This window comes from Talpa europaea, assembly GCF_964194135.1.
Source record: "Talpa europaea genome assembly, chromosome: 2".
Lineage (NCBI taxonomy): Eukaryota > Metazoa > Chordata > Mammalia > Eulipotyphla > Talpidae > Talpa > Talpa europaea.
Window position 1 is genome coordinate 84,461,922 of NC_140068.1, and position 14,379 is coordinate 84,476,300.

The following is a 14,379-nucleotide window of genomic DNA, read 5'->3' on the forward strand; positions in this document are numbered from 1 at the left end:
ACCACTGGATGTCACTCCATTATGGATGGATGGGACCCACAGAGTCACAGAGCAGGCTTAAGTGCGAAAACAGGCCAAGTCCAGGAGGGTTCCAGTCACCCCAGGCCTGTGGTGGAGGTCATACATGGCTTGCAGGTTGAGTCTTAATCTTGCTGAGGCTGACTAAGGAGCCAGGTTCATGCAGGTCAGGGGTAGATCAAAGTGTGAGCAGCTCCACCTCTGTTAGCCCAGTCTCCAAATGCTAGCCTCAAATTTTCCTCAGCAAATGTTTGCAGACTGAGAGCTTAGCTGTCACTCTTGGTAGGAAGAGAAAGTCTTCAAGAAAACATGACTGGCCTTCCGCATTTCAGCCTCCTTCCCCTGGAACTCAACTGTCAGTCCAGGACACGGAACATCCGTGAGGAATGGGGCAACCTAGGCCAAATGGTTGAAACACTGATTAACAAGGAAAATAATAGCTAACATTTTTTGTTGAGAACTTAATTTGAACCAGGCAATGTTCTGCTAGTTTCTTATAGCTCATTGGATCCTGAAACCATCTGAGAAATATGTACTATTATTAGCCCCATTTTACAGATGAGGAGATGGAGGCACAGAGGCAATGAGTCATTTCATCAAGGTCACAGAGTAGGGAGGTTTTTCTCTCTCCTGTGTCCTTTGCCTTCTCCCAGTTGTTACCTCAACCCAAAACTCAGTGTTCAGTGTCCCCTCTCCCTCCTGCACTATCCAAACTTGGTCTCTAGAATAATTGTAACTCTGCATTTAAAACTTGACATGGAAAATCAAGATGCTTCTCTGAGTATTTGTTCTATCAACCTTATTTCTCATGAAGAGTTATTTTAGTGCTTTCAGGCATAGACAAATAAATACGTGAAAGAGATTTTAGAGGAAGAGAGGAAGCTTCCTGGTAACTGTTTGGGGGAGGGGGAGAGGGAGGGCAGCTGTGATGTCATACCAAGAACGTTGTCTCCCAGCCCCCACAGTCCCCCAGGATTCAGTCCCCTATTTAGAATCTATATCTGAAGCAAACTGCCAGGTTTTCATATCTCTTTTGTTCCCATACTTGATCCACAGACCACCTGACAAACCTGTCCCGATTTTGTTCTAGGAACAATCCTGCCTAAGGGCAGTGGGATGTGTGGAGTTTTCATCACACTCAGGACCTGATTCTCTGCAAAACCATTCTGAACATGGGAGGATCACATTTACTATGAATTTGCTGTTCCTATCTTCTAACTCACTTGGGACTCAACAGAACCTGCCAAGGTTCACTGAGGCCTTCTAATTTCTTGTGTCCAGATGTAAAAAGCCTGAGCCCAATTGCTGAGAAAATTCAAAAGATTCCAGGCTACCTGTGCATGATATACTACCTGTGCATGAAATAATGCAATCCTCGCTTCATCCCCCACTTCATAGGTTGAAAAAATAGAAATGGAAGGATTATGTGGTGAGGATTTCTTTAGGGAGAGTTGTTAGTGCATTCTTAGCCCCTTCCTACACTTCTTCCTTATACTGGTCTATACCTCATACTCCTTCCCCATTCTAGTAAGTGTTATAGTCCTTGATAGTGACTTTTGCTGACCTTTCCAAATTTTTCTACAGCCAATAAGGTATGCCAAGTTAGCTGGAAATTAGACTTCAATCATGCTTGAACCTAGTATCCCCAAGAAGAAAGACACACCTGAGACACTCAGAAACTTCCAAAAATAGGTCAAAGACCTTAAGGGAAAAGTAGGTCAGATTTAGTAGGTCATCTGAACTACCTCTCCATTACTGACTAATCCAGAATGTTGTACTGGTGTTCCACCATGGACTAGGAGCATTATGTACTAAGAAATGTGCAGAGATAGACCATCCTTTAAAGGTTCTAACATAAAATTCCAAATGTGAGTGTCGCATATGGGATAATATGCCAATATTTTCCTCTCTATGTTTTGTCAGCATCCCACACATGCAAGAGAGCCCTCTCTCCTTCCTCCCTTTTCCTGGGACCACACACCAGTGTCCTGTGGCAGCACAACATCAGGTTTGCAGCAGATACTGTAACACAGGAAATCCCTTAAAAGTTCTCCCAATCCAGAATGTCTTGGTTCTATGAGATAGTTTCAGCCCTTTGCCTTGACCCATTGCTCAATGGATGGACTATGACTCAGAAAGGAAAAGGAATGTAGAAGAGGAAGTGGCTGCAACCAGATGGTCTTTTAAAAAAAAAAATTGTGTGGCTCATCTATATCTATGCAGAAAGGCCATGAAACCTCTCCATGCCAAACCATACCAAGTCTGATCAGCCCTGCCCACATTCCCCTACTGTCTCTCAGATTTCTTGCTGCCAAATTGTGACTTATTCTCCTTTTCATGGCTGCCTAATATTTTAACCCTGATTTCACCTATGTAGATATATGTCTCAGAGGTTTACTGTGAGTAGGAAGTTAATTTGCCACAACACCATCCACACCCCCATAAGAATGTTCCTGGGCTCAATTTGTGTAGGGAGAGACAGCCTTGTTGTTTCGTGACTTCAGTCAGATAAGTCTTCCTTCTCAACAATGAGGCTATTATAAGCGTTACCACTCAGTGACAAAGAGGAATTAAGGTATGAATGCTATAGACAGTAAGGGTGTATCCTGAATCAGTAAAGGTGTGATGCTAGCCTCTCTTCTCACTGAGGATGGGGGAAAAGTATACGTAAGGTTTAGTCATGTAAACTGAGATGACAGAACTTTAAAGGATGGTGTGCATATTTTCATAAATAAAAGATATTTCCATGCTCTGAAAGATATGCCCACTTGTTCTCCTCTCACCTTACTCTAGCATCACATTGTCAACAATATTGTGCTCACTGGGGCATTAGCACAACTTGCAAGTGAAGATGCTCCTTGAGTTTTGAATACTCACATCTCATCCTCAGCGATTCATTAATTTAGATCCATTGGTTGGGCTTAATGATGCATTCTAAATGAGAAAAATATAATAGGGATGTCAATGAGTAATGGCATTGACAAAAAGGCACACAAGTTTATATTTCTGTATATGTCTGCCTAGAGTATATAAAAATGAAGACATGACAGAAATATCCCAATTGACACAGGTACACAGAATTAAGTTACCATATTTCATTGAATCTAACACTATAAAGCTACATCATTAATTTATGTTCCACTAAAAAGAATAAAAAAGTTTGTCAGTTAAATTATGACATGCTGTTGATTGTAAGATACATTCCAATCTCAGAAATGTTAAAAGTTGAAGAAAATGCCTTTGAACTGATAAACTATGGTACTAGAAGTCACACTCAGTATTAGCTAACTGTAAATTCTCTCAATGTATTCAGAAAGTCTTTTTTTTTTTTAAGTTATTTCTACTTGAAAAACTATTGGTTGAGTCAATGGCTTCTTTCTTATTAATGATGGCAATTTTAGTTGATACCTTAAAAGGCAGATAGTGTAGTCAAAAGTCCTTTTCAAGATCTATATGAATACAGGTACTTTTGTTCAAGGGAATGTGATTTACTAACATGAGTTCTAAGCAAGGAGAATGCTAATTATCATGATTAGTTGGTTGGCTTTGGGTAAGTCTCAAAAGTAATCTGGGTCTTGGTTTTCTTACCTGTGAAATGTAGTTTGAACTAGAAACTCACTTCTAACATTATTATTTCCCAGCTCTAGCATTTTATGAATCTATCATTCTAGGTTCATGTTGTCCCATCTCAATAATCTAAATGTCAGTTGAATTATACCCAATGTGGGAAATTCTCTTGATGGGTGTATTCTGATGACGTTAAACTTTAGCAATAAACTCCAAGTTTGTAGAATGAACAAATGAGTGAATGAAGGTATACCCTAGCGATTCTCTTTGCTAAAAAAATTACTGAATACAAAAAGTTATATTTATTTCTACAAGACTCTACTGAGAACACTGATATTCCAGTGTTGAGACCGGAATACTAACTGGAATGCTGCTAACTGGGAAAAACTCACCTCTGCAACCCTTGATTTGACCTTCAGTGAAGACATCCTCATCCTCAAAGCATCTCTTATCTAAAGAAGCAATGACAGTGATGAAAGGACAACATTCCCCAAACTCAGACCCAAGTCCTGAAACTCTGACACAAATAATCCTAGTAGAATCATCATCAGATGGCTTATCAGAGTGTTTGGCAAATAATAAGACTTGGATAAAAGTTAAGGTAAAGTTATAGCTAGATTTAGAATTATGATTAAAATCGTGGTTATGATATCTATTATTTTTCCAGCTATACTCACACAACAGCCTCCTGATGATTTGAGAAAGTAAAGGAAATAAGAGGGAATGGTTTTCTCCCTTCTCCTCACAGCTGATGCCCTAAACCAACCCCACAACCTCAGCTCCCCTGGACCATGCTCACTGATCTAAGAAATTAATTTACAATGAATGAAACAAATTTAAATTACCTTCTGATCCATTATGGTTCCAAACAGCAAAATGAAGAACCCCTGTGGCAAAATTCGATAGAAGTTTGAAGGAAAGATTTGCAGACAATATCACAGGTATCCCAGGTATATCTACTACTTTTCTACATATCTTCTAGGTCAATTATCAGGCACTAGAAAGTTCAGTTTCTATGAAATCAGATAAATTGCACTGACAAATATTTTCTTTGAGTGTATTGGGGAAAAAAGGATAACCTTTTGAGCCTGTGCTTTAGAGTTTTTGATACTTATTGAATGGCTACAAAATTACGACAGAGTTTTCATATTATCACATCTGTTTACTTTTTTTTTTTAGAGATTTATTTTATTTATTTTTTTTAAATGGTGGGAATTCTGGTTCATGAAAAATCTGGATCTTGTCATGAAAGTAGTGGGAAATCCAGGTTTGCAAGAATAGTGTTATGGAAAAGTAATACTGATCAGATGAGTGATACTGATGGGGGTGGAGGGAAGGAGTCATATTTTTATATTTTTAATTTTTTTGTATTAAAGTAACTGTTTTGAAAGATGTGAGTCATAGGGAAAGTTTGCTGAGGAAAGTGGAGTATATGTAACTAAATGTTTAATTTTTTTTCCCTAGCAAGAAAAGAGAAAACTAAATTATCTGAAAAGGAAACACAGGGCCAAATGTTCTGGGGTTTAATTAAGTTGCAAAGTAAAAATAGGATGAGATCATTAGTTATCAGAGGAAGTTCAAGAGTTGTAGAGATTTCGATTCCAAGAGATTTTTGATTTCCAGAAAAAAAAAAAAAGTGAAGTCAAAAGTTTCTCTTTGAAGGAATGCAAGGGAAAGAGTGAAATAAACATTCTCCATTTTATTAAGAATTATGAGTAAGATATATAATTGGTCTAAGTTGGCATTTCTTTCAAATCTGCTTCATATTTCATATCACGACTTTAAATAGAAAAATAGTGATATTAATAGGCAAACTTTGTAGCTTTATTAAGCAGTTATGTTTATATAATTTAAAGTAATGGTTGGAGTTGCTTTTTTTTTTTTTGTCTGCAAGAACCAGATAAGTATTTTAGGCTTTGCAGGCCTAAGCCTCTGTTACTACTAGCTCAACATTATCACTATAGTTCAAAAGCAGCCATGAGCAAAATGTAAATACGTATGGCTACTTTCCAATAAAACTATTCTTAAGAACAAGCAGCAGGCCGGAGTTTGCCAACCACTGATAAAAAACATAATTAACGATATGAACTGGTCAAATTTTCTATTATTCATAAGTAGGGAAAGCAATCTGGCTAGCGACAGCTTCCCAAAAGTACAAGCTCAGTAGCCAAAATTGAGGAAACAACTTTTAGAGGGATCATTTTGCCAAACCAAGTATGTTAATTTAAGAAATGACTGGAGACACCATTTTGTATCCATATCTTTATCTTGCAGATGAGAAGACTGAGTCCCAGAGAAAAGTGACATTCCTAAGATAAGGAAATATGCGGCAAGATTCATTTCTATGACTAATGACATATAGTAATTTCACAGGGAGTAACGGGAAGAGGTGTGAGCCTTCCTGACTGGCTAGTACCCAAGTTAATGGCAAGGATTATCTCTTCATACAATGGAAAATGACTTTTTCCATTAACAATCCTACTTTAGAAACTATAAAAATTGTGCTCACTTAAAAGTATATCATATGTAAGTGGCCTACACATTCCAGGCCAAAGGCTAGTCTTCTACTAACAAAGGTCAACTTCTGACATTGCAACTTCTGGAGGGATACATTCGGATTAGTGAGAAAGGAAGTAGATTCCTACCCAACCAGCCTGGCTAACTAAAGCCAACTTTAAAATCAACAAGATGAGAGTTATGCCAAGTTAATATTTCTAAAACATGGAAGGAAAGGGAAGGAATATGTTGTGTGATAAATTTTTGAATCATCAGTTTTTGTTATACAGCCAGAATAACAAATTATAAAATAATTATATCTAATAAATAAAATATTAATATTATTAATGTAAAAAGTCCCCCTCCTTGGCACTTACCTGGAAAGCATTGAGCACGACAAAGATTATATGGAACACCGAAGGCATGCCTTCTATAAGGGTGATTATTCCAAAACCCCAAGTTAGTCCCAGCAATGGGGTGAGTATGGCAACATTTTTGCTGATCCTTATAATTATGGTCACATCCTGAGACTTGGAACTGCCAATAGAGGGCCGCTGAGTGTTGACAGCAACAAGCAAAACCACAATAAGATTCACAGCCACAATGACCAAGGCCGGGATGACAAATGCTAAAAGGGCTTTGGTGTTGTCCCAGTTAAGCCAACAGGCATCAGGTCTCAAGTAACCTTTCCCTGGCACTGTGGTAGCAACTGTGGTGACAGCAATGACCAAAGGGCACCCATAGCCAATGGCAAAGCCAATGGCCATCATGCGGGACTTCATCATCCTGCGGAAAACGACCAGTATTCCATAGATGATGAGCAGCGCTTTGAAGAGCATCCAGAAAAACAGAGAGAGGTAGAAAAAGTGACTGAAAAATGTCACCGCAACACACCAGTTGTATTCCTGGGCCTTTTTGCTAAAATTAGAGGCTATGATGAACCACACATTAGCCGTCAGGAGTGACACAGCGATGTTCACAATGCACACGTGACGCATGTATGAGATCTCCGTCACAACCACCCGGGACCACACCATGGCTTCAATGATTAGGCAAAGAACCAAGCTAAGGATGGAGATGCTAAGCCCAATGCAGGTAATGTAGCCCGAGACTTTGTCATTGATAGTTTTGGGGGACATTAGAATGGAAAAAGACATCAGCGAGTTGGTGTATTTACACCGGCATTTCACCTTGTTTGTGATATCCAACATGGTTTCACACACATTCTCATCCCACCTCCTTTTCCTGGAGTGCCAGCCAACACACTGGGCCCTGGTGTTCCTGGATTTGTTGATCTTCTCAAAAGTGAGTAAGATTTGCTTCAATCTTTCTGGCAAGATCACAGAAAGAACCAAACCATTTACTGGCCTGGAAAGACTCATGTTTTGTAAGTGGGATTCCTGCAGAACAGCCCCCAGTGTGGGAAAAGCTATGCTGATGGCCTGGGATGCATTCGGTGGCAGCTTCCACAGTTCTTGCCTGGGAATTTCTATCGTTCCTAAGATATGTTCTGTGGTATTGTTCATGTTCATAGAGAAATTGAAACTTTGCTCTGAGGTTTTGTGATTTATGCGAAACCCTTTGGTCTGAATGAAGAGTTCATCCACAATGTTCTCAGATTCATTGTGGATGTAGAGGCGCCCAGCAAACAAATTCACTGACTGCAACAAGTCCGAGCTGGCATTTTTGTCAGGAATGAAAGTCCAATTTGAGATGGCTGCTGTGTCGAGGATGTGGTTGGCCACTTTGCTATAACTCTGCAGTGGAGAAAAGTGGATATATGCTAAGCATTTACACATCATTATACGAAGTTCATTTCTAAAATATGAAATCTCTAAAGAGCAAATTATCTGATCCTATCTCATGTATTTCTTTTCAAATTCATTGTTTATTAGCAAACCAGCAGAGGGGGATAAAGTAAAAGGATGCTAGAAATAAAATAAAACAAAACAAAAAGCATCAGAGATAAGGTTTACCTGCTGTATTATGTGCCAGAGAAGAATTTCCAAATATCAGTCTGTAGGACTGCTAGTTTCTCATGACATATTAATGATTGTTGAATGAAGAGGATTGAAGGTCAATTCTATGGTACTCTAAGTTTGAGAAATACTTGATGCTATGTCCCTCTGTCCCCTCTTATGAAGAGTTCCAAAGCTCATTAATGCATTGGAAGCTCGAAACTGCTTGCCATAGGAAACCTGTTTAAATGTGTTTATCCCATAGTTCCTACAACTGCTAGGGCAACTCCATTAATATTTTTAGAACAATTATGTTCTATAGAATGAAAGTTTGGAAACACTGAAGTAGACAAGAACTTGCTCATAGAACTCACTCATATATGTTGTCTGCACAAAAATATGTATAAAAAACATTCTAACCTCTGAAAAATTTCCATAACCTTGAGTGAATCAATATACAAGATTGAAACGAATTGTCTATTGGCCTTACGGTTGCTGTGAGTTGTCACAGTTTCTACCATGAAAAGTACATTTGAAAGTGTTAAAATGCCAGATTTTGACAAAAACATTCTCACTTTTGAATGAAATTAACAAAGAATACCTTCATTTTCTCTTGAGTAACATTATCAGACAAGTCTGTAGAAATATTTTTTAATAACTTCACTATAAATGCAATATTTCCAGACGTGGCTTCTGACGATTTCACAGCATTAATTATGCAGGCATAATCAAGTGGGCAGTTCTTGCGGATTCCTTCAACTACGCTCTCGGGAGGCTCTGGAGCTCGGAAGTCAAGAACGTGCAGAGGGATGGATGGTGCCGCCACGGAGAGGCGGGATGCAATGTTTGCGTCCTGTTTTTTTTTAAAAAGGGTTGTTTCATTCAGAAATGATTAAGCAGCTAATATGTATCAGACTAAAGGAGCTAAAGGCACAAATAACCCACATGAAGAAACACAACTGTCCTACAAAGTGTTTTAGATCCTAAAAAGTATGCAGGAGGTAATGTGGGGTCAAAACAGACAGGAGATGCTACCAAATTTCCCACAGAGATCAGGATACTGACCTTTGCTTTCAATGATTTTCACTCAAGTATTAAAAAAAGACAGTTTTCTTGAGAGGTGTGGAGATATTCTAAAAGCCAAATTTACCTGTTATTTTACTTTTTTTAGTATTATGCGTCTTTTTAAAAAAATTATTTATGTATTTTTCACATCATTGTTCCTTTTTAAGCAATGTTTCCCCCAACCCCCATCAGGTGCAGTCTCCATCGATTTTCCTCCACCAATTCACCTGTGCACCATCATGACAGGCATAGCACCTGGTGGACTTTTTTTTTTTTTAAAGCAACCACATGGAATTTGGGCAACAGCTGGTTTTGGAAGTTGGGAGGTCAAAGACAATGTTAAGCAATTGCAATTTGAAAAAAATTAGAGTTCACTAATTAGAAAAAGTTATGTGCTCATTTCCTCCGATGTTATCTTAGAATTCCTGAGAGTGTAAATTTGGGTAAGTTGAAGTTATAATTTGCTTCTTTTAAATGAGTTCTTAAAGGCAATCTATTTATAAGGAAATCTACAGGATTATTGATGCTAACTGACAGAAACCTCATCAGCAATCCCTTTTAAAATCTCTATAAAACCACTGTTAAAATTTTAAGAAATACAAAAATTAATATGCTTCTACAGGTTTGAAGTAGAGAGAGTAGAAGGAAATAGTCACTAAGTGAAAGGATATAAGATAGGATATTTTAATTGAGAATTGTTGTATTTATTGGCCTTCTATTTCTTCTGAGTCATAAAGCTCTTTCTTTTAGTCAAGTAATTGAAATCATTAGAAAAAGATATAAAATAAATTTGATTCTAGACACATTTAGTTGATTAATGAATTAGCATGAGAGTATGCAAGTCCCTCTTGGGAACTGAAATTTCAGCTCTGAGCATTTACTATTTAAATGTTTCAGATCTTTTTTTTTTTTTTTTTTTTTTTTGAGAAAAGACTCTGAAAGGGAGAAGGTTGGGAGATGGGACATACCTAAGAGTTTGGACAAGAAAGGAAAAGGAGACAATATCCAGATTTCATTGTCATGCGGAACAAAAAAAAAAAACAAAAATGCTTCTACCACCACCTAGGGCATTGACTCCTGTAACCCATAAAATGCAAATGCATCACCTTAAAGAATGTATCCACAGAGAGGCTTGTGCAGGTTTCAGTTGATTTTCGCCACTTGTTTTGATAGCATGTAAAACCTACTTCTCCAAGAAAGTGCTGAGAGCAGGACTGGTTGCAGTGGGAAGAAGTGATGCAAGGTCCTTGGCATTTCTCTGAGAAGGAACAGAGAGGAGGGGAGTGACAGGGTGGGGAGGGACCCAATTAGCATATTGGCATTTCCACACTCTGACAGGGGCACCTAATTCATTCTGGAGATTTGAAGATTGCTTCCCAGAGGAGGTGACATTGAATTGAGTCCTCAGCAACAAGCAAGACCTGCCAGGCAGATAACGAAAGTGATGTCTAGGCAGAGTGAGCAGCGCATGGGCAGGAGGGATTCCAGGTGGTTCAGGAAGGCTAGTTCAGATGCAAAAATACAAATGCTGGATGGTTTCATTCACATATGGAAACATAAAAACAGAACAAAGGGTCAGACAAAACCAAACCAACAGCAAGTCCCACAAATTTGACCGTAAAATTGAGGTTACCAGAGCAGGAGGGGAAGGGCGAGAGAAAGGAGGAGAGGAAACAATCCAGGGTGAGGGAGTACAGGTTCCAGCGTGGTGGTGGGGTGCAGTGACATACATCTGAAAAAGTTGATTCTACACCTCTGCATCATATACAGATATAAAGTGGTTTTTTTATCTTTTAAAATATTTTTATTAATTATATATATTTTTACATCACTCTTCATGTTTATGTATGCTTTCTCCTCTCAGGTGTAGTCCCTGGGAAGTTCCCACCAGCAATTCACCTGTGCACCATCACCATAGTCCCTGGTGCTCTTCCCTCCCCTGCGGAATATCTCTGGATTATAGCTGCCTGTTGATTTTGATTTTTAATTTGTTATGATTACTTTTTTTTTCCTGATTCCTTATTTGGTTTTTCTACATTCCTCCTACAAGTGAAACCATCGATATTTTTCTTTTTCTTTCTGGCTTATTTCGCTGAGCATAACCCCTTTCCATGTGCAGTGTTTTAAACCAATGTTACCTCAATGAGAAACAAACAAACAATCAGAAAGGCTGGTTCAACCCCTCGGAGGGAGAGTAGTAGAAGATGAGGATGGGGAGGAAAGCAGTGGTAACGTTGTGAAGGACCTTGAATGTTGGGCTAATATGAGGGCTACTAGATAATATGGTGGGATTCGTTTTTGAAAGATAATCACAACAGCATAGGGAAGAGTCAGTAGACCTTCCTGTAAAGGACTAGAGTTGCCATAAAATACAGGTATCAATTTTGGTAAGTAATTGAAACCTAGTGCTTCTCAATTTCTTCATCCAGGTGGTTTGGAGATAGTGATGTTATCAACACTGAAAGACAAGGCATCTTCTATAGCACTTAGACCAGTGTTGTAAATGCTCAATAAATGTTAATTACTTTTCTTTCCTTTTCCCTTTCTCAATTCTACATCTATCTAGAGGTGTGTTTGTCACCAGAAATATACTTGGCCATAACCATGCAGAATTCAATTATCCCTACTATTTGAGTGAGAACCATGTGATTTCACTATCGTACCACCAATGATTACCTCCACGGTATACCTCTCACTTCTGAGAGTGACCAGTCATAAAAAACCCCTTACATCTTCAGTAACCTTCCAGTGCCAGTGTTACATAGAGTTATGCCTCCTTGAAAGTATCTTTGAATGAATGAATGTGTCCTGTCTTCTTTCCTCTTCTGCCTTTTGTTAGCTCATTAGTTCAAACAGATTTCCCTTCAAGGTTTTAAAACGAAGATGTATCTACTATACTAGATCACATGTAAATATTTGCCAATTTGCTCCATTGACTATGCTGTGGATAATGGCACATTTGTAATAATTCCACTCTGGATACCATAAACAGTGAGAACTTGTGCTATTTAAAAGCATGTAGTCTGGTGACATACTTGTAATATCAATGTTTTTTCTTTATTCTACCCAGACTCCAAGTGAAAGAAAATTGTTCTAGGGCCACATACCTTGTGTTTTTTCAGTCTTGGATTTTCCTTCAAGATGATGAAGTTTGTCTCCATTCTGTAAGATATAAATTTCCAGATGTTCTCTTTACTGTAGGACTTTCCTCCCTCATCTGAACTTAGAGCCTCCATGTGAATATGAAGTGAAATGTGTTCAGGACTAGGAAGAAAACTGCAGTGGGTCTGTGTACTGATATCACAGGAACTTGCTAAAGGAAGTATGGAGGTGTGAATCACCCTTCAGTAAGAGCTAGAACATTCACAGTGGTTACTTGGGCCAAAAGACCGACTGAGTGGCTTGGGTAGATGTTTTGCAAAGCTTAAGTAAAAGCAAAGATGACTAAGCTGTGTTATAGCACTAAATTGTTCTCTGTATAAACTGTAACTATGAAATGGAGCTGGTATGTTGCACCAGAGAATATATATCCTCAGAGAGGAAAAAATGAGCAGATATCAAGAATAATCATTAGGTTACAATAATAGAATCACAAACTCTTGGAGCTTTAGAGGACATCTACTAATCATGTTACAGATAAGGAGATTAAGACTCAAGGAAATAAAGCAACTTGTCAACTAATGAGACGCAAAGTCAAGATTGGACCCTAAATTGCTCCTCTGCCAGGCTAGAACTTCTTTCTCTCAGCAGCTGCCTGTCTACATGCTCTGGGGCTGGTGATTTTTCTACTGTACTGTCATACCCTGTTGTACTTGCAACTCTATTGTTGCAACTATATTGTTGAGTGTCCCAGCTACCTCTCAACTTTTCTTTGTTCCCTTATTTAGAAAACAACACAGTAAAATTATAATCATGTGAAAATTTCTTTAAAATGACTTATTTACCATAAATCTTGCCATCTAGAAAAACTGGTAGTTTTCTCATGGGACCATGTAAGAATGCATCAAACTTACTTTTATGTGGATCCCAAGTCTAGAGTGAGAACATTCTGTGGCCAGAAATAACATTAAGCAGCAAATCATGGCTGCCTGGGACTTCATTTTCACACATTGAGGTCTTTACCTGCAATAGAGAGCAAAGATGGATCCAGCAGAAGATGGCAATGCTGCACATTAACACAATAATTAGTAGATGAACCAACCACTTGGTGACCCCAGTGGGTACTCTGAGACATTCACAGCAAAACAACTTGCCCCAGGAAAAGACACCAATCACTATCTTCAAGCCAGCTAACATGTAAAAGAAAAAAGATTCTATCATCTGTTGACCTCTACAAGCAATAGACAGAAATGAGGGAAGCACCAGGAGAGATGTGCATTCACCAAAGCATCATTTCTCATTTAATCTACAAGTTTCTTAGTGGCATTCATCAGGAACTTTTATTTTCCAATCACAGTTCTAAGCACTTTTTGTGCATTAGGTCATTTAATCATAAGATATAAGATACTATTATTATGTTCTTTTTATCCATGGAGAAATGAAAACACAACTATGAGTTGATGCAACTATGAGTCAAGATCACTCAGATGAAAAGTGTTGGAGCCAAGAATTCAACCCAGATGGTCTAGCTAGAGAGCCAGCAGATACATCTTTGTATCTGCTCTGGGGGTCATAGTTTCGAACCTCTACAAATTTATCCTTTCACACCCTGCCCACCAGCAGGCCTCAACAATCTTCCACCATGTCCCATTGTGCCCCTTCCCTCTCCTACTCCCACTCCACCACCTTCCCTCTCTCATTGCCTGAGTTTTGCCGTCAAATATTAAGCTTTATTATTGATTTGATTTTCACTGACCCTTTCTTATGTTTCTCTATATTCCACATGTAAGTGAACAATCCAGTGTATGTTTTTCCCCTCTGGCTTATTTCTCTTAGCATTATCCTCTCCAGTTCCATCCATGTTGGAGAGCCCTTTGAAATCCCTATATCAGGATCTCTCAGCAAAGACACTACTGACAATTCGGGACCGGGTAATTCTTTGTTATTTGGGTGCTGTGAATTGTAGGATGTTAAGCAATATCCCAGACCTCTACCCACTAGATGTTAGGAGCCAACCTCTCCCCAGTTGTGACAATGAAAAAAAAAAAAAAACCCTCCAGACGTTGCTACATATGCCTTGCGGCGGGGTGGGGGGGGGGAAATTGACCCCAGTTGAGAATCACTGTCCTCAAGTGTATTATCTCTGTAGTCAGGTAACTCAAAGTGAAAACAAAAT

The 14,379-nt window shown here is 38.7% G+C and overlaps 1 protein-coding gene across 1 annotated transcript; it reads right to left on the reverse strand.

The window, feature by feature from the left end:
* Positions 1-2,904: 2,904 nt before the first annotated feature.
* ADGRF4 (adhesion G protein-coupled receptor F4) lies at positions 2,905-13,204 on the reverse strand (the record flags this gene model as incomplete). Its single annotated transcript, XM_084228219.1, has 8 exons — positions 2,905-2,952; positions 3,978-4,037; positions 4,431-4,472; positions 6,459-7,838; positions 8,641-8,892; positions 10,211-10,362; positions 12,212-12,266; positions 13,118-13,204. The coding sequence occupies 8 exons, from the start codon at positions 13,202-13,204 to the stop codon at positions 2,905-2,907; spliced, it is 2,076 nt and encodes a 691-aa protein (XP_084084345.1).
* Positions 13,205-14,379: the final 1,175 nt, after the last annotated feature.